This window comes from Salvelinus namaycush, chromosome 7, assembly GCF_016432855.1.
Source record: "Salvelinus namaycush isolate Seneca chromosome 7, SaNama_1.0, whole genome shotgun sequence".
In the NCBI taxonomy this organism is placed as follows: domain Eukaryota; kingdom Metazoa; phylum Chordata; class Actinopteri; order Salmoniformes; family Salmonidae; genus Salvelinus; species Salvelinus namaycush.
The window spans coordinates 34,994,063-35,021,000 of NC_052313.1; the positions used below are offsets into that span (position 1 = coordinate 34,994,063).

The 26,938-nt window shown below is 42.2% G+C and overlaps 1 protein-coding gene across 2 annotated transcripts in view; it reads left to right on the top strand.

The window, feature by feature from the left end:
- LOC120051198 (cullin-2) overlaps positions 1-26,938 on the top strand; it is a 52,483-nt gene that overhangs the window by 17,829 nt on the left and 7,716 nt on the right. The window contains exons 6-15 of one of the 2 annotated variants that reach the window (XM_038997926.1): positions 5,138-5,220; positions 6,937-7,033; positions 13,494-13,604; positions 15,461-15,647; positions 22,924-23,048; positions 23,302-23,409; positions 23,682-23,741; positions 23,948-24,076; positions 24,349-24,435; positions 24,892-25,044. In XM_038997926.1, the coding sequence (XP_038853854.1) occupies positions 5,138-5,220; positions 6,937-7,033; positions 13,494-13,604; positions 15,461-15,647; positions 22,924-23,048; positions 23,302-23,409; positions 23,682-23,741; positions 23,948-24,076; positions 24,349-24,435; positions 24,892-25,044 (1,140 nt within the window). The remainder of the gene's footprint in view (positions 1-5,137; positions 5,221-6,936; positions 7,034-13,493; positions 13,605-15,460; positions 15,648-22,923; positions 23,049-23,301; positions 23,410-23,681; positions 23,742-23,947; positions 24,077-24,348; positions 24,436-24,891; positions 25,045-26,938) is intronic. The other variant, XM_038997927.1, reaches the window with a different exon arrangement.

Here is a 26,938-nt window from a genome sequence, read left to right on the forward strand (position 1 = left end):
TTTAAAAAAAAATTAATGCATGTAAGACAGGTTCCATGTACCACAAGAAAGGCAGAGAGGAAGAGAGAAAAAGAACACAGAACAGTTTAATTACCTCTGGTTATGGACACTTTTGCCAGCAGTAAAGCTTCCATGGCCTGTTGCTCAGACAGTGAACATACATCTGTCAATATCTACATTTTCAACCCCTTGATCAGCTCGCACTCTGAAAGTAAAGAAAATAGCTTATTTTTTATAGATATGAAAACAGTAACTGAGATATGACCGTTCACTCTAAAGCAGCAGATGTCATTTTCAGTATCCGTCAATACAGCACAGAAAGCTGGTATTGTGGTTGTTCATTAGGTGATGGGAAATATGCAATATGCATATAAAATAATATACTTACCTTCCTTGAAAATCCATCTATACCGCCAAAGTAAAAAAAAAAAAAAAGCATTGGAATTAAAAGTAAAATGTTTAACCTATTAACCTGCTTCAGTATACCTTATAAATGTATGATTTGTATCAATGTGGACGAGAGACGGGAGCAGGAACAGAGTATTTTTGCCAAGCAATGCAACGAAGCTGGATCATTCTGGCAATGATACCTGCACCATCTACATGCTGCAAAGACTCCCTAACTCTTCGCCATTGTACACGATGGCCCATTGCTTGGAGACTTCCTTTGACCATTCTAAAGCCCGCATGGGGCATCCTTGCCTTAATGGCCCTGACTTTCTGGTCTAACTCTTCATCTGACATATCTGAATAGCATTCCCGGACAGACATATTGTGTTCTTTCATCCTTCTGTAAAAAAAGTTAACCGTTACACTGTCATGAAATATGATTATATATCGACTATGAAGCAAATAAGACATGGCCTGCTTATGAGTTGCCATGAAAGGAAGTTAGATGAATTCAAATGAAAATGGCGAGAACAGACATTCGTAGCTAAATGTTTTTGGTTAGCTTGAGAATAATAATTGCATGAGTTATCACTCTACGGTATGTATGTATCTACGTAATATAGTAGAATGTTAAGAACCCGACACTGAATCGTAGGCGCTAACTACTAGCTATGTAGAAGTTGGACAGAAGAACGCCCAGTGCTGCTTACCTGAGATGCCATCAACACACAGTCCTTCGTAGGTGTCCGCTATGACTTCCTTTGTGTCGGAAAGAAATGTTGAACAGTATTGGTTGTAGCCAAACTGACACTCAAAAAATGGCCAAAATGGAAGGTGGTTGATAGCGAAATTAAATCAGAAAATCTTTTTTTTATTTAAAGTAAAAAAGTTTTGCTCTCGACAAAAAGACACAAACGTACCTCCACAGCATATAACGATTTGCCTGTGAATAACCAGACCTTCATGCAAACTTGCCATACCGAATTATTGATGCACAACCGAAGATGCTGCCATATCCTGCCAGCACGCCCATAAGCGAGCCACTCAGGTGGAGAATGACGCGTGGAAGAGGGCGAGGAACGAGATGGGAGTAACAACAATTTGTTGCAAGTTGGGGAGGAGGGCTAATAGCTGAAAAATAGACTATTCAACCTTTACTAAAGAATAGTTTAATAGCCGAGCTAGGTGTGAAAAAAACAAACAATCCAATCACAGACCAAATTTGCCCTAACGACCAAGGGGGAGTTAGAGCACTGATTTATGCTTTTGGGTCCCAATGCACTACTGTGTCTCTGACTGACAATGAATGGGCAAAATAAACCAAATAATAAACTGATAATTGGGCACAACTTCAAATGAAACATGCAGGAAGCAGGTTTCGAACCCTCAACCTTCTTGCCCGATGTCCAGCGGCTATTGACTGTGCACCAAATTCGCTCTAAAATAATGAATTTACGATCGCTCAACACCTGTTTTAATATGGCTGGTGTCAGTAAACATCGGCAAAAGAGCGTAATTAAATTGTTTCCAGCAGCACAGTTACAGTCACCAACACTCTGGTTAACACGAAAACTGCCTAACCAGCTCTGCTAGGGCGAGTAAAATGGTCAGAGTGGTCTCATTTGTGTCTGGAAGTAGCTAGCAAGCTAGCCAACGTTAGCTTAGGTGCTTGACTGTCACGTTGTACAGCGCCATATTTTCCGTTCCATCCTAACAGAAACCCAGAGGATTTTTCATGGAATAGAAACACCATAATATTAATCAAATTCATTAAGCAAGTACCAGTCAAATGTTTGGACACACATACTCATTCCAGGATTTTTCTTTATTTTTAGTATTTTCTACATTGTAAAATAATAGTGAAGACATCACAACTATGAAATAACACATATGGAATCGGTTAAGAACACTTTTATTTTACAAGGACAGCCTACTCCTTCCTCCCCGTCAGGGAATTGAACCCCGGTCCCCTGCGTGCCTGCATTTTGTAGTACAGACATGGCTTGCTCTCCCTTATGTAAGGAATTAGGCACTTTCCCATGTTTACTACAGTATGTACTGTAAGCCAAGTTTACTTGTCAGACTGCACAATAGCCTAATTAACAAATGCAGGAGGCGTATATCTTCAAAATGGTTTAATTGCTTTATTATCCAAATGTAAAACAATATACTGTACAGTACTGTACTTCTTCATCAGCATCATTATGCTTTCGTTAATAAATGAATGACAAAAATATGAATGACAAAATGCAGATGTTGATTTAGGTATGGTTCCATAAGGAATTACTATGGGAATAAATGTCACTGATTTACATAAATATTGGAACAAAGTTGTCTAATGAAGGCAAACCATTTAGAATCCTCCAATCCTCTTATGCTGTAGCCTACTCCTGACCGTCACGTTGTACAATGCCATATTTTCCATTCCATCCTAACGGAAACCCTGAGGGTGTCATTTTTTGTTTGTCTCGGAATAGAAACACCATAATATTAATCAAATTAATTTAGCCAAATTGCTTAAAATCAATCCCATATACTATGTTATTACAAAAAAGGTTTTCAATTCTCTGGTAATGCCAATATGGTAGACTATCAAATGCTTCTCAAAGATGCCCTCTGGTGGTCAAACTAGCACTAACTTGCATTAACTTCTTATGGCTGCAGGGGGCGTATTGAAAAACTGGAAAATATGTGCCCATTTTCAAACGGCCTCTTAATCAATTTTTGCTCTTACAATATGCATATTATTACTACTATTGGATAGAAAACAGTCTCTAGTTTCTAAAAACGTTTGAATTATTTCTCTAAGTGGAACAGAACTATTTTTACAGCCCATTTCCTATCCGGAAGTGAGATTTCCAACATCGATGTCTCTCTTCAAGACCTTGTCTATAAAAGGGCATCTCACTTAGGACTGTAGAAACACGTCATACGCCTTCCCCTGGGTGTCATGCGGAAGTGAGAGCAGAAAGGACTTGAATATCTCGTCCAGGGTTTGAACACAACCTCTTGGAGTGAGACTTGCGCACTTTATATTTTTTTTCTGGGCGCGAAGTAGGACCTGTACTCGGCTCCTGGAAAACGCTCGTTAAAGGTGAATATGACCTCCGGCTTCGATTTTATTTGATACATGTCACAATATCATCCTAAAGTATGTTTTTTCAATATAGTTTAATTATATTATTGAAATTTATTCTGGACTTTAGACGTGATGCGACGCAAGAATTTTGTCAAGATGGAGAGGTTAGCGTCGCACTGCCAGTGTGCTTGCTAATTCAAGAGGGAAATCGTTCGTTCTGGATCGAAATAAAGACGTTTCTGAACAAAGGACCCCTTGGAGAACATTCTGATGGAAGATCAACAAAGATAAGGACCCAATTTGGGATGCTTTTTCATATATCTGTCGAACTGTGCTATGCTACCGTTCGACTAGAATCAATGCTGCTGTGTGCTAGCTAATGTAGTAAGCTAATATAACGATATATTGTGTTTTCGCTGTAAAACACTTCAAAAATCGGAAATATTGGCTCTTTTCACAAGATCTTTGTCTTTCATTAGCTATCCACCATATATTTTTCTGAAATGTTTTATGATGTGTAATTAGTAGTTGACGTTGGTGTCTGTATTTTCTCTGGCTACTCCCGTGCGATTTCTGACTGTTGCTATGATGGTAGCAGTAATGTAAAACTGATTTATAGCTAAAATATGCACATTTTTTGAACAAAACATAGATTTATTGTGTAACATGTTATAGGACTGTCATCTGAGGTAGTTTTTTCTAGGTTATTTAGGTTGGTTCTAGGTTAGTTAGGTTGGCTTGTGCATGCTACTTGCATCCTACTTGTGCTGTGAAAAATGTCTGTCCTCTTTTTTATTTGGTGGTGAGCTAACATAAATATATGTGGTGTTTTCTCTGTAAAACATTTAAAAAATCGGACATGTTGGCTGGATTGACAAGATGTTTATCTTTCAAATGCTGTATTGGACTTGTTAATGTGTGAAAGTTAAATATTTAAAAAAAATAGATTTTGAATTTCGCGCCCTGCACTTGAGCTGGATGTTGTCATAAGTGTACCGATGTCGGGACAGCCCGCCTAACAGGTTAACAGAAAAAAATGGCTGACAATTTGATAACGTGTCACAGAATGCTGCAGCAGCCCGCACAAGGTGTGTTGCAGTATGACACAACTATTAAAGGAGCAACCAATGTAGTTACGAGGCAAGGTATCACAATTTACTATGATCTCGATAGACATCTTCAATCACCGTCTCATCTTCACAAAAACATTCTCTTTAATCTGGATATTTTCTACACAACTTAAAGAATGTAAACATCATATACACATTATGAAAACGCTTCAAGTTAGTGTTTGTCATAACATCTTCATTTCACTTTTAATGACATCACAAAATTTTACATATTCCACCTCTCATTATTACCAGCATTTGGAGGATGAAATATAGTGTCCCCGTGTCCATGGTTTAATGTTCTAGTTTTTGGCTGTAAACTCTTCATAAGGCACACACATACATTCCAATTGCCCATGCTAGAGCAGAAAGGAATTGTCTGCTGCCTTACAATTTTCGATGGGTGTGAGGTGTCATAAAATCCCCACATCCATCCATCCCCTCTCTGCGGGTGAGAGAGAGTTCTGTAGAGCTGATACACTGTAACCTGATCATTTGGATCCTCACTGGAGAGTCATGACAATATGCTCATACAATTCTCCCCACTTTGTCATTTCAGCTAGCACTAGACATGTGGAGGAAGCTGATGATCGAGCCACTGCAAGCTGTCCTGATCCGGATGCTGCTCAACGAAATCAAAAAGTTGGTTCTTGGTTGATATGTACAGTAGGATTCAGCAGGGCTAGCCTGGGAGGAGAAATGCTTGAAGTACGGTGCATTCGATAAGTATTCAGACCCCTTGAATCTTTCCACATTTTGTTACGTTGCAGCTAGGTTTGCAAAATTCCGGGAACTTTCAATAAATTCCCTGGTTTTCCCGAAATCCCCGGTTGGAGGATTCCCGGAATCAGGAGGGAATGAGCAGGAAATCTGGATTCCTCTAACCAGGATATCTAGAAAAACAAAGGAATTTATTGAAAGTTTCTGGAATTTTGCAACCATAGTTGCAGCCTTATTCAAAAATCGATTTTCTTTAATCCCTCATCATTCTGCACACAATACCCCATAATGACAAAGCAAAAACTGTTTTTTTGGAATGCTCCGAGACAGGATTGTGTCGAGGCACAGATCTGGGGAAGGGTACAAAAAAATTTCTGCAGCATTGAAGGTCCCTAAGAAAACAGCAGCATCATTCTTAAATGGAAGAAGATTAGAACCACCAAGCCTTTTCCTAGAGCTGGCCGCGCGGCCAAACTGAGCAATCGGAGGAGAAGGGCCTTAGTCAGGGAGGTGACCAAGAACCTGAGCTCCAGGGTTCCTCTGTGGAGATGGGAGAACCTTCCAGAAGGACAACCATCTCCGCAGCTTTCCACCAATCAGGCCTTTATGGTAGAGGGTTCAGACGGAAGCCACTCCTTAGTTAAAGGCACATGACAGCCTGCTTGGACTTTGCCTAAAGACTCTCAGACCTGGCCTGAATGCGAAGAGTCACACCTGGAGGAAACCTGGCACTATCCTACGGTGAAGCATGGTGGTGGCATCATCATGCTGTGGGGTTGTTTTTAAGCGGCAGGGACTGGGAGACTAGTCAGGCTTGAGGAAAAGATGAATGGAGCAAAGTACAGAGATCCTTGATGAAAACCTGCTCCAGAGCGCTCAGGACCTCAGACTGGGGCAAAGGTTCAGCTTCCAACAGGACAACAACCCTAAGCACACAGCCAAGACAATGCAGGAGTGGCTTCGGGACATGTCTCTGAATGTCCATGAGTGGCCCAGCCAGAGCCCCGACTTGAACCCGATCGAACAACTCTGGAGAGACCTGTGCGCTCCCCATCCAACCTGACAGAGCTTGAGAGGATCTGCAGAGAAGAATGGGACAAGCTCTACAAATACAGGTGTGCCAAGCTTGTAGCGTCATACCCAAGAAGACTCGAGGCTGTAATCGCTGCCAAAGGTGCTTTAGCAAACTACTGAGTAAAGGATCTGAATACCTATGTAAATATGATATTTCTGTTTTTATTTTAGCAAAAATGTCTAAACATGTTTTTGCTTTTTTATTGTGGGGTATTATAGATTGACGAGGGGAAAAACATATCAAGGGGTCTGAATACTTTCCGAATGGACTGTAGGTCTAAAATGACCAGTGCTTCTATTTAGCGGTTTGTGATTGTCTTAATGACTTGATCTCTGGGTTTGTTTCTGTGAAGGTAAAGGATGAACATTCGCTCTGTTCTGACCGTATCTATTACCGTGTTATAGCAGGCTAATACAGTTCAGGGTTACTGTTAGGCAGCTTTTGATATGTCATTTAAAACCACAAGTCACCTTTTACTCTTTTATTTACATTCTCTAGCTAGGCACAGGTTAATGCTCAACAGAAATAGTATCATTAATTGAGCCTGTGTTCTTCTCTTCCAGTGACCGGTGTGGCGAAGACCCAAATCAGAAAGTAATCCATGGGGTTATCAACTCCTTTGTTCATGTTGAACAGTACAAGAAAAAGTTTCCTCTGAAGGTAAGCAGCTGTGCTATGTTGGAATCTAATAATAATAATTTATTTAACTTTTCCAGAAAATAATCTAAAAGTGCATAGAAAGCAAAACAAACAACACCTTTAAATTGAGATGGTAGAGACGGAGGTTGAATGTCTCCATTTGGCTTCAGATGAAAGGCTGGGAGTTCAGATTGGAAAGGCAGTGTAACTTCAGCAGATGGTACAAGCAGAGAGAGAAAAAAAGACAGCGCTTCACCAATGCACCACATCTGCTTCTCCGACAGTCAGTTCCTCCATAGGATCCGCTCTTCCGTAGGTACTGGTCCTCCATTGCAGAACATGTAGCACCCACCTGGGTTAGGCCACGGGTGCTGAAAAGCGCATGAAAAGGCAGTGGTTAAGAACAGTCCCTGAGGCTATTTTGCCATCTCTGCAGTACTTGTTGTAATTCTTCCTGACAGATGAAAAAATAAAAGCCGGGGCTGCATTATTTGAATCTAAACTGTTGAGCGTGAAAAACGCTGCAGCATTGCAGTTCTTGACACAAACCGTTGCACCTGGCAGCTACTACCATACCCCGTTCAAAGGCACTTAAATATTTTGTCTTGCCCATTCACCCTCTGAATGGCACACATTCTCAATTGTCTCAAGGCTTAAAAATCCTTCTTTATCCTATCTTCTGCCCTTCATCTACAGTGATTGAAGTGGATTTAACAAGTGACATCAATAAGGGATCATAGCTTTCACTTGGTCAGTCTGTCATTAAAAGAGCAGGTGTTCTTGACCTCAACCCCGTGGAACACCTTTGGGATGAATTAGAACGCCGACTGCAAGCCAGGCCTAATCGCCCAACATCAGTGCCCAACCTCACTAATGCTTTTATGGCTGAATGGAACCAAGTCCCCACAGCAATGTTCCAACATCTAGTGGAAAGCCTTCCCAGAAGAGTGGAGGCTGTTATAGCACCAAAGGGGGGACCAACTCCATATTAATAAATGTACATGATTTTGGAATGAGATATTTCGACAAGCACGTGTCCACATATTTCCGGCCGTGTGTGTGTGCGTGCGTGCGCGCGCGCAGTACCGGTTAAAAATGTTAGACACACCTACTCATTCAAGGTTTATTTTTATTTTTTACTATTGTCTACATTGTAGAATAATAGTGAAGACATCAAAACTATGAAATAACACATATGGAATTATGTAATAACCAGAAAAGCGTTAAATAAATCAAAATGATTTTATATTTGAGATTCTTCAAAGTAGCTGCCTTGATGACAGCTTTGCACACTCTTGGCATTCTCTCAACCAGCTTCATGAGGTGGTCACCTGGAATGGATTTCAATTAACATTTCAATGTGCCTTCTTAAAATGTTGTGGAATTTCTTTCCTTCTTAATGCGTTTGAGCCAATCACAGTTGTGTTGTGACAAGATAGGGGTGGTATACAGAAGATAGCCCTATTTGGTAAAAGATCAATTCCATATAATGGCAAGAACAGCTCAAATATGCAAAGAGAAACAACAGTCCATCATTACTTTAAGACGGCCTTTCTTAAAGTATGGGTCGCTACCCAAAGTGGGTCGCGACATGTCAGAGTACATTTTTTATTTATTTAATTAATTACTGGAATTGATATGGCCAAGTGCATCTGCGCTCTCTGTTCAGGGCTCGCTCTGCTTAGCAGCCGTCTCTGCTCAGTTTGGCAGCTGCGCGAGTGAGAGAGGGAGATGCCCGTGTGCTTCGCGGTTTACCTGATCTTTTTTTCTGCTGTTTTCTTGAAGATCACAATGCAGCGCTGTCGTTCAAGCCACTGTCTTGTTATTCCTACTTGCCATCACTCACCGCTGTCATGAAATGGACTCATGCTAGCCACAAGTTCTGACTGAGCTCAATTGTCATGAAACGCATATACAGCGATGAGTTTCTCTCTCTTTCATATAAACTTAGAACGAGGAGCTCCCACAATGTGTTTTGTACGGGGAAGTGCTCAGTAATGATACTCTCATAACGAACAAATTAATTAAACGACGCGTCCTGACCAAAGATCCACAGCATGATGGTAAATCCAGGGAGTTCTTTCAGAACAGGGCAGAATGTTTCAGGAAACAGTGCTTCGACAGTGGAAAAGTAAGTCAAGTAGCAAGGCATTGTTGTCATTTTATAACAGTTGATGATAAGCGGAAATAAGGGAGTACTAACTAACTCTCATAGTAGTAGATGTTAGTATCTCTTTCAAACAATCCCCTGGCCTTGTACATAGCTAATAGCTAACATTCGCCAAAGCAAGCTAGCTACTGATAGTGCAACCCTAGTAACAGTACAGATGAAGATGAAAAATGATCAGGCCTACTGTACATCTTACTGTAGAAATTATTGTTGAAAACAAGTCTAGGTTGGAACTGTTGCTGTTAAAATACAATAATACATTTTATTCTGAACTGGAATAGCCTGATTGAAGCAAGATGCTTTTTGAGGCAAACACACTCACACAGTTCTGGGATGCTCATCTACAGCAGGAAGCGGTCTCCTGCCTGACAGAGAAAGCAGTAGATGTTCTGGTCCAGTTTGGCACCACATACCTATGTCAGTCAGGGTTCTCAACTCTGACATACTTCAAAAACAAGTATTGAAACAGTTTCAAGGCTGAGCATGACCTCAGTATTGCACTGTCAAAAACGGAGCCCAGAATATAGACATGCTCTCATTAGGACTGTGTGTGTGTGTTTTCTGGTCTTCATTTGTGTTATTCCAGTTCAGAATGAAAATGATTTATTGTATTTTAACAGCAACAGTTCCAACCTAGACAGATATGTAAGAGTGTTTTTAATGGGGAAAATAATAATTAATAGATATTTATATGGATATTTAATTGTTATTTGTTTTTGTCTATATTGCATTTGTTTTAGGCATAAGGGCAATGAAATGTACCAATCTTTATGTATAGTTGCATATTTTTCGAAGCTTGGGTTCCAGGAAAACACAGAATTTCTCATTTGTGTCCCAGGCTGAAAAAGTTTAAGAACCCCTGCTTTAAGACATTAAGGTCAGTCAATCCGGAAAGTTTCTGCAGTCACAAAAACCATCAAACGCTATGATGAAACTGGCTCTCATGAGGACCACCACAGGAAAGGAAGACCCAGAGTTACCTGCAGAGGATAAGTTCATTAGAGTTACCAGCCTCAGGAATTGGCAATTAACTGCACCTCAGATTGCAGCCCAAATAAATGCTTCACAGAGTTCAAGTAACAGACACATTTCAACATCAACTGTTCAGAGGAGACTGTTTGAATCAGGCCTTCATGGTCTAATTGCTGCAAAGAAACCACTACTAAAGGACACCAGTAAGAAGAAGAGACTTGCTTGGGCCAAGAAACACGAGCAAAGAACTCCTTCAAGACTGTTGGAAAAGCATTCCAGGTGAAGCTGGTTGAGAGAATGCCAAGAGTGTGCCAAGCTGTCAAGGCTTTGGGTGGCTATTTGAAGAATCTAAAATATATTTTGATTTGTTTAACACTTTTTTCCTTACTACATGATTCCATATGTGCTATTTCATAGTTTTGATATCTTCACTATTATTCTGCAATGTAGAAAATAGTAAAAAAAGAACCTTGGACACACCTACTCTGTCAAACTTTTGACTGGTACTGTATATACTCGTGGAAAGAAGCACCTTGCTCTTGCTTGCTCTATATAAAATAGGCTACAGTGTTTATAATGAACTGACGGGGAAGTTTGAATGGCGAAAGCTTCTCTGGTGTGATGTGATCACATTGGCTGGTTTTCAAAAAACCATAAACGTGAATCCTCTGTTTACCTGCACCCAATGTTTGTTTACAATGAAATGTATTACGTCAGAATGCCCAATTTTTCCAATCAAATGTATTAAGTTGATTTCCGATGAGTCTAATTTGCATAAACATTGTGATTGGATGATAGCTGTGAGGGTTATCGAATCAGGATCAAATCCTCTGATCTCGAGCTCATTAATGATAGAATGTTCATGTTTGAAGATTGCCGAAAGGCCTATCTCTTTGGCAAATGACAGGAGTGACGAGTGGGATGTAATAGCTGAATAGAGATGGCAACCAGGCTAGTAAACTTCTGGGTACACTCGCAATGGCTGCCTGATAATGTGATGCAATAATTTCAATGGTAATGTACACTAAACAAAAATATAAACGCAACAAGTGAAGTTTTGGTCCCATGTTTCATGAGCTGAAATGAAAGATCCCAGACATAAGCACAAAAAGTGTATTTTCTAAAAGTTTGTTCAAAAATGTGTTTACATCCCTATTAGTGGGATGTCAAGAAGCTGATTAAGCAGCATGACCATTACACAGGTGCATCTTGTGCTGGGGACAATAAAAGGCCACTGTAAAATGTGCAGTTTTGTCACACAACACAATGCCACGGATGTCTGAAGTTTTGAGGGAGCGTGCAATTAGCATGCCGACAGCAGAAATGTCCACCAGAGTGATTGCCATAGGATTTAATGTTCCTTTCTATCTAATAAACCGCCTCTAACGTCGTTTTAGAGAATTTGGCAGTATGTCGAGCCGGCCTCAAAACCGCAGTCGGTGTGTAGTCACACCAGCCCAGGACCTCCACATCCGACTTCATCTGCGGGATCGTCTGAGACCAGCCACCCGGACAGCTGATGAAACTGTGGGTTTGCACAACCTTAGAATTACGGTACAAACTATCAGAAACCATCTCAGGGAAGCTAATCTGCGTGCTCGTTGTCCTCTCCAGCGTCTTGACCTGACTTCAGTTCGGCGTCGTAACCGACTTAATTGGGGAAATGCTCACCTTCGATTGCCACTGGAGAAGTGTGCACTTCACAGATTAATTCTGGTTTCAACTGTACCGGGCAGATGGCAGACATCGTGTATGACGTTGTGTGGGCGAGCGGTTTTCTGATGTCAACGTTGTGAACAGAGTGCCTCATGGTGGCTGTGGGATTATGGTATGGGCAGGTATAAGCTACGGACAACGAACACAATTGCATTTGATCGATGTCAATTTCAATGCACAGAGATATCGTGACGAGATTCTGAGGCCCATTGTCGTGCCATTCATCCGCCGCTATCACCTCATGTTTCAGCATGATAATGCATGGTCCCATTTCACAAGGATCTGTACACAATTCCTGGAAGCTGAAAACGTCTCAGTTCTTCCATGGCCTGCATACTCGCCAGACATGTCACCCATTGAGCATGTTTGAGATGCTCTGGATCAACGTGTACAGCAACGTGTTCCAGTTCCCGCCGATATCCAGAAACTTCGCACAGCCAGTGAAGAGGACTGGCACAACATTCCACACTAGTTAGCGTTAGCTCACAAAACTACCTTTAACTTCTTTCATACTGGACACAGAGATGTAAAATGGTATCCTTGAAAGCGGCATTCTCCGACGATGGAGAGAGTCAGTTCATGGCTTGAGTGAAGATAACTGGTCAGAGGATGGTATATGATGGTTTGTGTAGTAGCCTAGGCTATAGGTCCAATACATTATCACCGCATGTTGGCTATGCTTGAATTGCCCAGCCAATATTGTTCTTCTCAGACAATTGTAAAAAAAAATATATATATATCAAAACTTGAGGTATATGTTCTCACCGGTAATGAATTGATCAATTGTTGTATTGCTTGTGAGGCACAGCTGAGGTAGCATACATTGAAATACATGTTTTGTTTTTACTGGGCTGATGGTGCCTGCATCTGATGGTCAGTCTCAGTGGAGGGATGTGTAGAGCAGTCTCTCACCGTTCCTCTGCTCTCCCTCCCTCCGCTGAGACTGACCAAAAAGGAGACCACTACTTTCAGCTGATGGCAAAACTGGAGTCTCCCTGCCTCAAGTACAAATTCATGTTCTTACTCCTATGAGAAAGTTAAATATTCCTCTATTAGCTGCAGTTCTCGTTGTAGTGTGAATGGAAGAAAGGAAAAGCGCATTTCATGGTTTATAAACGTGTTGAATAAAAAGTGTTGACAGTGCTGAATAAAAACTTAAACATGAACTCACTCATAGAAACAGCAGCTCTTTGCTGTATTCGTTGCTGTATTCGTAGTCATGGTTTTTAACCTTTTGAAATCTCACAATATCAACTTTGCTGTGCACTTGAGGAAGCTTCAGGGAGACACGATAATCTAAACTATCCGATTGGCCAGCGGTAGGCCTATAGGTGCACTTGATATGCTCTCTGGGCCCGCCGGGTAGGCGGAGTTTGTACCTTCAGACACATTAAATGTTTCAAAATGGGAACACTGCCTACCCACACGCAACCGCCAACAGCGGCTTTTTCTGTGGGTTTTTTATTGAAATGTTTGGAGATTGACCAGTAGATCATGATCGACCGATTGGTGACCCCTGGTCTACTGTAGCCATGTCCATGCCTATGCATAGGTGTACAGTTTGTGCACTCTGTGTGTTCTCTAAACTCACTATGCAGCTCACACTCTTTTCTTGTGTTTCAGTTTTATCAGGAAATCTTCGAAGGGCCATTTCTGACGAAAACGGGAGAGTATTACAAACAGGAAGCTTCCAATTTACTGCAAGAGTCCAACTGCTCACAGTATATGGAAAAGGTAAGATGGCTGTAGGTAGCCCAACTCATAGAGATCCATACAGCTATATATATTATAAGATCTCTGGTCTAACTGCTCACAGTAGCCTTTATGGAAAAATTAAGATGGATGCTGGACAGGACATGTATTGCTGTTCACTCCCCTCCCTTGTTACCTGCTGCTCTCTGTGGGCTGAGCATAATAACTGTAACGTCCTGACCAGAGTTCTTATGTGTTTTGCTTGTTTAGTGTTGGTCAGGACGTGAGCTGGGTGGGAATTCTATGTTGTGTGTCTAGTTCGTCTGTTTCTGTGTCCAGCCTAATATGGTTCTCAATCAGAGGCAGCTGTCAATCGTTGTCCCTGATTGAGAATCATATATAGGTGGCTTGTTTTGTGTTGGGGATTGTGGGTGGTTGTTTCCTGTCTCTGTGTTTTGTCTGCACCAGCTAGGACTGTGACGGTTAGTTTGTTTTGTCATTTTGTATAGTGTCTTGTTTTGTGTTAATTAAATCATGGAAAATTACCACGCTGTACATTGGTCCTCAGATCCTTCTCGCCTCTCCTCGTCTGAGGAGGAGGACGACTTAGACTGCCGTTACAATAACCCTGGTCATTTAGAAATCAAATTACTCCTGTTTCAACCCTCCTAATGTTATTTCTTTGACTTTTTGTACATATAATCCAAGGGCCTTAGAGCAGTCCGTTGTGACCCTAAGGAATGCCTATGTTACATCAGAAAGATGGTAGAGGCAATCCGTTGAGGCTAGGATTTGAGAAAATATTGATTTAGTTCATGTGATTTGCCATGGCTGCAAATTGGTATTGAGTATTGTTGCTGTGCATTTATCGTGTTGTTGGTGTTATACTATTGGAGGCCTCAGTGACTCTCCGAGGAGACTCATGGCGCTACCAGCTGTAGCACCGTCAGGTGTGTGTGTTTATGAAAATGTGTTATAATTCCAATGAAGGGGTTAAATCCTCCATCGTAAGGCTCCTTAATTGCGGGGCCTGAGTGGAAGCCCTCCACCCCTGCCCTCACCCCAGACAGTGTTGAGATGGTGTGGGAGGTCTTGTGGATGTGCTGACTTAAGAGTTGAGTCTGTGTATTTCTGTCTGACTGACTGTAGCGCAGAAACAGACAGTCCCCTACATTAGCTAGCTCACATCATGGCTGCCTTCAGGTGCGTCTGCGATGGCACCCTGTTTCCTATATTGTACACTACTTATGGGCTGTAGTCTGGTCAAAAGTCGTGCACTATATAGCGAGTAGGGTTCCATTTGGGACTCGGACTCTGTTCACAAGTGGACCTGTAAATCAGTGACAATGATAAGATTAATGTGATCGCCATTTAACAAGGATAATCACAACACTGGCTTCAAAAGGCATGGTGGCCAGTCTACAGTGTATAGGAGCATCTGTCCATCTGTTGTTGTGCTGTGTGGTGGTGACTGAAATCTCTATATATGGGATATGCTTGCTGGCGACATTAGCGTTGCTTATATGATGTGGTATTTTTTCCCCACACAGTCACTTATCCCAGTATAGATCTTTCCAGGTTTGGGGTCAAATTCATTCAATTCAGAAAGTAAACCAAATTTCAATTCCAACATTCTCCTCATTGAAAGGAATTGGAATTTCAGTGTGCACCCTGAATTGACTGGAATTGAAATGGAATTGACCCCAACCCTGGTGCTTTCTGTTCACCTCCCTATCATTGCATTAAGTAGACAGTGCTGCAGGGTAGATTGAAGTAGGTTATTGGCTTTCAGCCCTACTGGGGTTGGGCCATTTAGCGACTTTGAAATGTGCATAATTAACCATATTAAACAAATCAATGAATCCAATGTGTTCCCTTTCTTCCCTGGCTCCACTTAGGTTTTAGGAAGGTTGAAAGATGAGGAGGTGCGATGTCGGAAGTACCTGCACCCCAGCTCATACGCCAAAGTCATCCATGAATGCCAGCAGAGGATGGTGGCGGACCACCTGCAGTTTCTCCACGGAGAGTGTCAGAACATCATCCGCCAGGAGAAGAGAGACGGTCAGTCTGGTTACAGGAGTGACGGTCAGTTTGTTTGTTACTAATAGATACAGGGGCTGGCTTAGAATGTCTGTTACTCTAGTTAGATGGTAATTCTGTATTTAGATGGTCAATCAGTAAGTTAGATGGTCAGGGTGCCAGGGGCTGGCTTAGAGCCAGTGTTAATTATGCACAGGTCATCCTTACATTGGCGATCAAGCAGGCTGTATTTGGAAACCTGAGTGGATTGGGATCCTGAGTGGCGCAGCCGTTTAAGGCACTGCATCGTCACTACAGACCTGGGTTCGATCCCGGGCTGTATCTCTTTTTAAAAAAAAAATTATCCCATTTTCTCCCCAATTTTCGTGGTATCCAATCGCTAGTAATTACTATCTTGTCTCATCGCTACAACTCCCGTACGGGCTCGGGAGAGAAGAAGGTCGAAAGCCATGCGTCCTCCGAAGCACAACCCAACCAAGCCGCACTGCTTCTTAACACAGCGCGCCTCCAACCCGGAAGCCAGCCGCACCAATGTGTCGGAGGAAACACCGTGTACCTGGCCCCCTTGGTTAGCGCGCACTGCGCCCGGCCCGCCACAGGAGTCGCTGGAGCGCGATGAGACAAGGATATCCCTACCGGCCAAACCCTCCCTAACCCGGACGACGCTATGCCAATTGTGCGTCGCCCCACGGACCTCCCGGTCGCGGCCGGCTGCGACAGAGCCTGGGCGCGAACCCAGAGACTCTGGTGGCGCAGTTAGCACTGCGATGCAGTGCCCTAGACCACTGCGCCACCCGGGAGGCCCCCCGGGCTGTATCTCAACCGGCTGTGATCGAGAGTCCCATAGGGTTGTGCACAATTGGCCCAGCGTCATCCGGGTTAGGGGAGGGTTTGTCTGGGGTAGGCCGTCATTGTAAATAAGAATTTGTTCTTAACTGACTTGCCTAGTTAAATAAAGGTTAAATAAAATATAATTTGACCTGGCTGAATCCCATATGGTTCATTGACTGACTCCCATATGTTACTGGCCATTGGATGTACAGTGCATTCGGATGGTATTCAGACCCATTGACTTTTTACACATTTTGTTACGTTACAGCCTTATTCTAAAATTGATGAAATATGTGTTTTTCCTCATCAGTCTACACACAATACCCTATAATGACAAAGCAAAAACAGGTTTTTAGACATTTTTGCAAATTTATTCAAAATAAAAAAATGGATACTTTATTTACATAAGTATTCAGACCCTTTGCTATGAGCCTCGAAATTCAGCTCAGGTGCATCATGTTTATGAGTAATCGGTGGAGAAGGGCCTTGGTCAGGGAGGTGACCAAGAACCCAAAGGTCAGTCTGACAGAGCTCCAGAGTTCCTCTGTTGAGATGGGAGAACCTTCCAGAAGGACAACCTTCTCTGCAGCACATGCCTTTATGGTGGAGTGGCCAGACGGAGACCACTCCTGAGTAAAAGGCACATGACAGCCCGCTTGGAGTTTGCCAAAAGGCACCTGAAAGACTCTCAGACCATAAGAAACAAGATTCTCTGGTCTGATGAAACAAAGATTGAACTCTTTGGCCTGAATGCCATGCGTCACGTCTGGAGGAAACCTGTCACCATCCCTACGGTGAAGCGCGATGGTGGCAGCATCATGCTGTGGGGATGTTTTTCAGCGGCAGGGCCTGGGAGTCTAGTCAGGATAGAGGGAAAGATGAAGAGAGCAAGGTACAGAGAGATCATTGATGAAAATCTGCTCCAGTGCGCTCAGGACCTCAGACTGGGGCTAAGGTTCCCCTTCCAACAGGACAACCATCCTAAGCACGCAGCCAAGACAACGTAGGAGTGGCTTTGGAACAAGTCTCTGAATGTCCTTGAGTGGTCCAGCCAGAGCCCGGACTTGAACCCGATCAAACATCTCTTGAAAGACCTGAAAATCGCTGTGCAGCGACGCTCCCCATCCAACCCGACATAGCTTGAGAGGATCTGCAAAGAATGGGAGAAACTCCCCATATTCAGGTGTGCTTGTAGCGTCCTACCCAAGATTACTCGAGGCTATAATCGCTGCCAAAGGTGCTTCAACAATTTACTGAGTAAAGGGTCTGAATACTTATATGTAAATGTGATATTTCATGTATTTTTTTATAAATGTGCAAAAAAAAAAAAAAGTTTATTCTTTGTCATTATGGGGTATTTGTGTAGATTTGAGGGGAAAAAACCCAATGTAATACATTTTAGAATAAGACTCTAACGTAACAAAATGTGGAAAAAGTCAAGGGGTCTGAATACTTTCCGAATGCACTGTAGCTATCAGATTTCAAACTGAACAGAGAACTGTGACTAAAGATCTCCACAGGTTTCACGCAAGGTGCTTGAAGTACTTGAATTTGGCACTCTGGAATACAAGATATTTTCTCAAGTTTTTTGCTTGAAAATTACTTGAATATAAATGAGAGGAGAACAGAAAATAAAATGTTAATATGAAAAATATTTGAAAAATGTATTGGTCTTGAAAATGAATTTCCAGGCAGACTACCTACATAATTCCTCCCCCCCCTCCCTCACGTGTTTCGCGCTCTGGATGCCTGGAAATTAATTTGCTCCGAACTTGATGCTCCTTGGAAGAGAAGTAACAGAGCCCATCGACCTGGTGGCTGGCTTGCCACTCAATCATGGGCGAGCCAAGACCGCCCTGGACGAAGAATGACCTTGAAGTTATACACCCCAAGCTTCTCGAGCTACCTCGCCAGTTGACCTTCTGGTTCCTTCATCCTTATGAACCACTGAAGGCTGCTGTGGTCGGTGCGCACAATGAAGGGTCTTCAGAGCAGGTATTGACGGAAGTGTGCTATTAAACTCTAACTGTTTTATCCTGCCAAAGTGCAGAGGAAAACACAACAATTTCCCCTTGATGTTTCCGGACAGTGCTATTGCCAAGTCATATGCCTGTTGGGAGAAGAAGATAGCCTACATGATAAATCATGGTCTTGCACCTTACTTTTGACACCATCTCCTGGACAAGTTGCAGAAGAATGATGGTTATGTGCTGCTTTTTGACAAACGACTGCAGCTCAAGCAAATTGATGTCCACGTAAGGTTTTTAGACCCCACAACCAACAGCGTTACCATACACTACCTGGACTCATCATTCATGGGACATGGTACAGCTAAGGACTGTCTCTCTCACTAGAGTTGACAGATAAACCTAACATATCTCGCCTCCTACAAATTTCGATGGATGGACCACATGTTAACCACAAGTTTTACAGAGAATTCACTTCTGATGTCCTTGCAGAAGCCACAAACCGAGAGCTAATTGACATTGGAACATGTTCCTTGCACAGTATCCACAATGCGTTTCAAAATGTATTTGGCTCCATAGATAGGGACATAGAGGGCACTTTAAATGCTTTCTATAGACTGTCGCACGACGTCCCTGCAAGGCAAGATGATTTTGTGACAACCACAGGCTCCTCAGTTTTCCCTAAAAAGTTTTGTGGACACCTATAGGTACAAAAAACAGAGGTTGCAACTAGAGCCTTAGAGGGTTTGCCAAACCGAATAAAATCCTACAGAACACCGACATGCATTACATTCACAATTGTAAAGGAAGCAATAGCAGGCAAACTTCACCCAGCAAAACATATTCTTTTCATATTTGTAGCCAAACGCATTCAAGGGTACATACATTCCCATGCTCCCATTCCTGGCAGCAGACTGGGCAGACCTATTGACTAATGTCATGAGCAGGGTCCTGAAAAGAGGTGACAGACACACTTACAACCCCCCTGAAACTCTCAAAATACATGGTGACAGAGGATGATGCCGTGGGTCCCTTCCAAAGATGACATTGGGTTTTCAACACGTAAGCTGCTAAAACAAAAAGCGGCTAGCAAAGTGAGTGAGAGGAGGATTTTTGCGTTTCAGAGTGACAAAAAGAAGTGCCTCCTTGAGGAAGTTGATGCTCAAAACCCCATCACTCCAGTTTTGTGAGACAGGCTGTTTGTCTTGACCCACAACAGATGGCAAGGAATCCTGCAGCTTGTGAGCGCAAATTCAAAAGTCTTACATTTACATTTACAGTCTTCTCAAGCTTACGTAATTAAATTGAAGCATGCCCAGTGGCAGTTGGAGTGCTTCATATCGCAGGAAGTTTTGAAACATCACTCTGTTTAGTGAGTATGATCTGCCGAGGACTCCTCTGAGCACATTTTTAGAGCGTCTGAAGGGTAAGGAGAACTACAGAGACCTGTGGCAAGCAACTCAAATTGTCCATCTGCTCTCCCACTGACAGGCCTTGGTAGAAAGGGGGTATTCAGTCAACTCCGCTCTCACTGTTGTAAACAAAAAGGAGCAGCCCTGCACAGCACAAAGACTGGTGTATAATGCTGTAGAGAATGCAGTAGGACTGAAGAAAGTCAACATAACGCACCAAGGATATCCTACTGCAAGTCTGCAAGGCAGAAAAATCAAGACTACCTAGATGCACATCATGACCACAGGAGGGCAGAGAAAATAAAATTGGTAGACAATGAGGACCTCAAATAAAAAGAGATTCCTGGAAAAGGACATGGAACTCTTGCAAAAATAAATGGAAAAGGTAGCTACAGAGGCAGACCTCAATGTCCAGAGAATGCAGTATCAAGTTCAACAACTTCAGAAGATCAATGGAAGATAAAAAGGCTGAGCTTGGACTGTTGTGAGCACATCACTCACACTAACTCACTCACTCTCTTCAATATACACTGAACAAAAATATAAACGCAATGTAAAGTGTTGGTCCCATGTTTCATGAGATTAAATAAAAGATTCCAGAACATTTCCATACGCACAAAAGGATTATTTCTCTCAAATTTGTTTACATCCCTGTGAGTGAGCATTTCTCCTTTGCTAAGATAATCCATCGACCTGACAGGTGTGGCATATCAAGAAGCTGATTAAACAGAATGATCATTACACAGGTGTACCTTGTGCTGGGGGCAATAAAAGGCCGCTAAAAAGTGCAGTTTTGTCACACAAGATAATGCCACAGATGTCTCAAGTTTTGAGGGAGCTTGCATTTGGCATGCTGACTGCAGGAATGCCCACCAGAGCTGTTGCCAGAGAATGTAATATTAATTTCTCTACCTTAAGCCACCTCCGTCGTTTTAGAGAATTTGGCAGTACGTCTAACCGGCCTCAACCTCAGACCACATGTATGAGGTTGTGTGGGCGAGCAGTTTTCTGATGTCAACATTGTGAACAGAGTGTCCCGTGGTGGTGGTGGTGGGGTTATGGTATAGGCAGGCATAAGCTATGGACAACAAACACAATTGCATTTTATCAATGGCAATTTCAATGTACAGAGATACCGTGACGAGATCCTGAGGCCCATTGTCGTGCCATTCATCCGCCGCCATCACCTCATGTTTCAGCATGATAATGCACGGCCCTATGTCGCAAGGATCAATACACACTTCCCGTAAGCTGAAAATGTCCCACTTCTTCCATGGCCTGCATACTCGCCAGACATTGAGGATGTATGGGATGCTCTGGACGTGTACGACTGCGTGTTCCAGTTCCCGCCAATATCCAGCAACTTGAAGAGGAGTGGGACCACATTCCACAGGCCACAATCAACAGCCTGATCAACTCTATGTGAAGGAGATGTGCTGTACTGCATGAGGCAAATGGTGGTCACACCAGATAATGACTGATTTTCTAATCCTAACTTTTTTTTAAAGGTATCTGTGACCAACATATGCATATCTGTATTCCCAGTCATGTGATATCCATAGATTAGGGCCTCATGAATTAATTGACTGATTTCCTTATATGAACTGAACCTCAGTAAAATCTTTGAAATTGCTGCGTTTCTTTGTTGTTCAGTATAATTCAATTAACTTTATTGACATGGAAATGTTTTAGATTGTTGTTGAAATTAAATGGAATGTTTTCAGAGAGACAAAGAGTGTCTACCACTCTGAATGATGTATCAGGTGAGCTGTGATGTTGATCTTTGCGGTGTACACACTATGTTACATGTGTGCTATGCCCATGGATGTGTTTTTTATTATTAACTGGGTGGTTTGAGCCATGAATGCTGATTGGCTGAAAGCTGTTGTATATCAGACCGTATACCACGGGTATGACAAAGCATGTATTTTTACTGCTCTAATTACATTGGTAACCAGTTTATAATAGCAATAAGGCTCCTCGGTGGTTTGTGATATATGGGGCCGCGATATGTCGTGCCTAACAGCCCTTAGCAGTGATATATCGGCCATATACCAGACCTCCTCAAGCCTTATTGCTTAATTAGACAAAAGGTAGCTAGTTTTCTCACCTTCATCTACCATTTGCTTTCAGTCTTTATTTCAACCATTATCACTATTAGCTAAACAAATCTTATTCCGTATTCTCATCTCTCTGATAAATTGTTCAGACTGCCATCTGTTATTTACAATTTCAATAATGCATCTAAATCCAACTCTCTCTCTCATATTAAATTAACTTTATTGACATGGACATTTTTGAGATTGTTGTTGAAAATGGTTCAACATAAAACATTTTGGTCTGTAACCTAAAATAAAAGGTTGTTTTATTGTCATTGAGTTTGTTTTACACAATCATGTTGATCTCATTGACTGATCCATAGCTCCATTTATGAATTTGAATTCACCAGAAACAGGCTGTTGTGACTTCAAAGATTATTGCGGCTACAGTATTTAAAATCAAATCAAACTTTATTTGTCACATATACAACATGTGTAGACCTTACCATGAAATGCTTGCTTCCAAGCCCTTAACCAACAGTGCAGTTCAAGAAAGAGTTAAGCATATTGTGATATCAATTAAACAATATTACATAACATGAACACAATTGCATAGCTAGTACACTATTTAGTAGCTATTAAGTAGTAGATTCCCAAATTCCCTATAGTAATACAATACGGTCATTAAGCTGGAATTGTGTAGTATTGCGAATAGGAAATGTGTTCACCAGTAGGCACGTCCCGAAACTGCTCATCACTTCTCAAATTACAACATCATCACTACTGACGTACTACTCAAGTATGTAGTAATTACGTATTGAAAGACGTGTTATTGGGTATAACTGAGGTAGTGATGAATAGAACATGTATATGTTAGGAAGTATTACAAATTGATGGTCCTTGAAAATAAACATTAGTGCTTGAAAATGTACTTGAAAGTCCTTGAATTTGACGTGTCTGTCTGTACGAACCCCGTCTCTATGACTGACTCTCCCCTGGCTCCGTCTGTCTCTGTCTTCCTTCTGGTCTCGCTCTCCTCTCCCCTCTTTCTCCCTCTTGCTACCCCATACAGACATGGCTAACATGTACACCCTGCTGAGAGCCGTGTCCAGCGGCTTACCCCACATGATCCAGGAGCTCCAGATCCATATCCACGACGAGGGCCTCCGAGCCACCAGTAACCTCTCTCAGGAAAACGTACGTCACATCTTTGTGTATCACTATACGTTATCATTGTACGTTATCTGATTATCATCATTGTAAATGTATAACAGCACCCTGCTAATCCTTTTGTCTAAATGTATTGTTTTTGGACTTCAAACACTACATTGTCGCTGCGCATTATCAGTATGTATTATCAGTAGGCATATGCATTATCAGATTACCATTATCACAAACATAATATTCACAACTCACTACTAATTCTCCTGTTGTGTTGTTACCTCCTCAGATGCCAACCCTGTTTGTGGAGTCCGTGTTAGAGGTTCACAGTAAATTTGTTCAGCTCATTAACACAGTCCTGAATGGGGATCAGCACTTCATGAGCGCACTTGATAAGGTATTAATGTTATGACTCCCTGGCTGGCAGCCTTAGAGGGGAAATCAGAATCTGGACACTAGGGACAGGTCAAGCCAGTAGGTGGCACCAGTGAGTGGTGTTTGTGTTCACTATGGAATGTGTCTCCACATTGTTTCTCACAAGATTGTTCCGAAGGATCTTCATAAGTTAAAACATAACTTTTAACTATATTTATTAGTTGATGTCTTAGCTGTGGATGTACTGAAACTGATGGGGGGGGAAGAATTACTGGTTTGTTTGATCCTCCCCAGGCTTTGACTTCAGTGGTTAACTACAGGGAGCCCAAATCCATCTGCAAAGCACCTGAACTGGTGAGTGTGAGACTCATTCATGACACCTGAGGTTAGGACATGTGTGGGGGGTATCAGATAAGACCATAGTGATAAACTAAGTTAAAACCCTGTACACAGCAGTTCGTCAAGAGCTCTACTACTTTATCTGTGTTTTTTTTCAACATTTGTTTTGAGGACCATAGTAATGTCTTGACCTTGTGTTGTTTTTCCCTTTACCCATGTAGCTCGCTAAGTATTGTGACAATCTGCTCAAGAAGTCTGCAAAGGGAATGACAGAGAACGAGGTGGAGGACAAGCTGACTAGCTTCATCACCGTGTTCAAGTACATAGACGACAAGGACGTTTTTCAAAAGGTAGCTGATAGACCGGCATGAGCGTTATTACTCTCATTATCTCAAATGACCAGCGATATTGACAGCTAGTATGGCTGCTTTTTACTCCTTCCAGGCTGAATTTGGAATTCGCTAAAGAGCATTATCTAAAAAATAAAAATAAACGTTTTTGGAGACTGAGATGTTGAATTGATGTCTTATGTTTTCTTTTTAACCATGTTGATGACTCACTCTCTTGCCCCCCTCTCTCTTTCACTCTCTCCCACTCTGTCGCTTCTTTCTGTTTTGTACAGTTTTATGCAAGAATGTTAGCAAAGAGATTAATACACGGGCTGTCCTTGTCCATGGACTCAGAGGAAGCCATGATCAACAAACTAAAGGTGAAATAAGACTCCTTTCAACTTTATCAGGTGCCATTCAAGGTCTTTTATGCCTAAAGTAAGCATTTTCCAAGCCAGAATGGCCCATATGGCAGGAGCATTTCTCCTGTTTCTGTAGCATGAGGCAGCTTGATGTACAGGTACACTCTCTCTGGACAAAACACTAAACAATGCCATTTATTAATGCCATGATTGAGCATCACTCTCTAAACTGTCAGTCTTTCCCTTTAATCTAGTATCCCACATAACTTTCAAACGAAGCCCTACAGCATGTGCTTCTCAATGCAGTATAGTAAATGTCTTCTAGCTGTGTGACTCCACTGTACTCGAATGCGTCTGTCATGTGTGATATTTGGCCGTAATGATGGACTTGTTTATTATAGTGTTTGTACTGGTGCACGTCTTTCATTCATACATACATACACACACACACACGCATTCTCTCCCCCACTACAGCAAGCATGCGGCTACGAGTTCACGAGCAAGCTCCACAGAATGTACACAGACATGAGCGTCAGCGCAGACCTGAACAACAAATTCAACAACTTCATCAAGACCCAGGAGTCACCGGTTGACCTGGGAATCAGCTTCCAGATCTATGTATTACAGGTGAGAGGGGTTTAGAAGTCTCACATAAATTCATATCTTTATTGTCCGCAAATGTGTAGTGCAGTCAGGGTAAGAAACAACATTAAAACAATAACAACCATACAACATGATATAGACATATACATTTTTTGTCCATTAAAATAACATCAAATTGGTCAGAAATACAGTGTAGACATTGTTAATGTTGTAAATTACTATTGTAGCTGGAAACGGCTGATTTTTTATGGAATATCTTCATAGGCGTACAGAGGCCCATTGTCAGCAACCATCACTCCTGTGTTCCAATGGCACGTTGTGTTAACTAATCCAAGTTTATTATTTTAAAAGGCTAATTGATCATTAGAAAACCCTAATGCAATTGTTAGCACAGTAGTAAAACTGTAGTGCTGATTAAAGAAGCAATAAAACTGTCCTTCTTTCTTCTTTAGACTAGTTGAGTATCTGGAGCATCAGCATTTGTGGGTTCGATTACAGGCTTAAAATTGCCAGAAACAAAGACCTTTCTTCTGAAACTTGTCAGTCTATTCTTGTTTTGAGAAATTAAGGCTGTTCCATGCGAGAAATTGCCAAGAAACTGAAGATCTCGTACAACGCTGTGTACCACTCCCTTCACCAAACAGGGCAAACTGTCTTTAACCAGAATAGAAAGAGGAGTGGGAGGCTCCGGTGCACAACTGAGCAAGAGGACAAGTACATTAGAGTATCTAGTTTGAGAAACAGACTCCTCACAAGTCCTCAACTGGCAACTTCATTAAATAGTACCCGCAAAACACCAGTCATAACGTCAACAGTGAAGAGGCGACTCCAAGATGCTGGCCTACAAGGACATTTCTAAATGACCCCAAACTTTTGAATGTTAGTGTATATTATGGATAGCAAAGATATCAGGTAGTCATGAAATAGGTGCAATCATGTGCAAATGTGCAGTCGTCACCCATATTAATAGATAGACATTACTTTATGTGCAGGTTAAGCAGGTTGATAGCTCACCAATATTATTGGATAGACATCCAAATACACCTCTGCTGTTTTCAATCAGGATCTCAGCAATCACTGCCTCATTGCCTGCATCCGCTATGGGTCCGCGGTCAAACGACCACCCCTCATCACTGTCAAATGCTCCCTAAAACACTTCTGCGAGTAGGCCTTTCTAATCGACCTGGCCCAGGTATCCTGGAAGGATATTGACCTCATCCCGTCAGTCGAGGATGCCTGGTCGTTCTTTAAAAGTAATTTCCTCACCATCTTAAATAAGCATGCCCCTTTCAAAAAATGTAGAACTAAGAACAGATATAGCCCTTGGTTCACTCCAGACCTGACTGCCCTTGACCAGCACAAAAACATCCTGTGGCGGACTGCAATAGCATCGAATAGTCCCCGCGATATGCAACTGTTCAGGGAAGTCAGGAACCAATACACAGAGTCAGTCAGGAAAGCAAAGGCTAGCTTTTTCAAACAGAAATTTGCATCCTGTAGCTCTAACTCCCAAAAGTTTTGGGACACTGTAAAGTCCATGGAGAACAAGAGCACCTCCTCCAAGCTTCCCACTGCACTGAGACTAGGCGACACGGTCACCATCGATAAATCCATGATAATCGAAAATTTCAATAAGCATTTCTCTACGGCTGGCCATGCTTTCCTCCTGGTTACCCCAACCCCGGCCAACAGCTCCGCACCCCTCGCAGCTACTTGCCCGAGCCTCCCCAGCTTCTCCTTCACCCAAATCCAGATAGCAGATGTTCTGAAAGAGCTGCAAAACCTGGACCCGTACAAATCAGCTGGGCTAGACAATCTGGACCCTCTCTTTCTAAAATGATCTGCCGCCATTGTTGCAACCCCTATTACCAGTCTGTTCAACCTCTCTTTAATTTTGTCCGAGATCCCTAAAGATTGG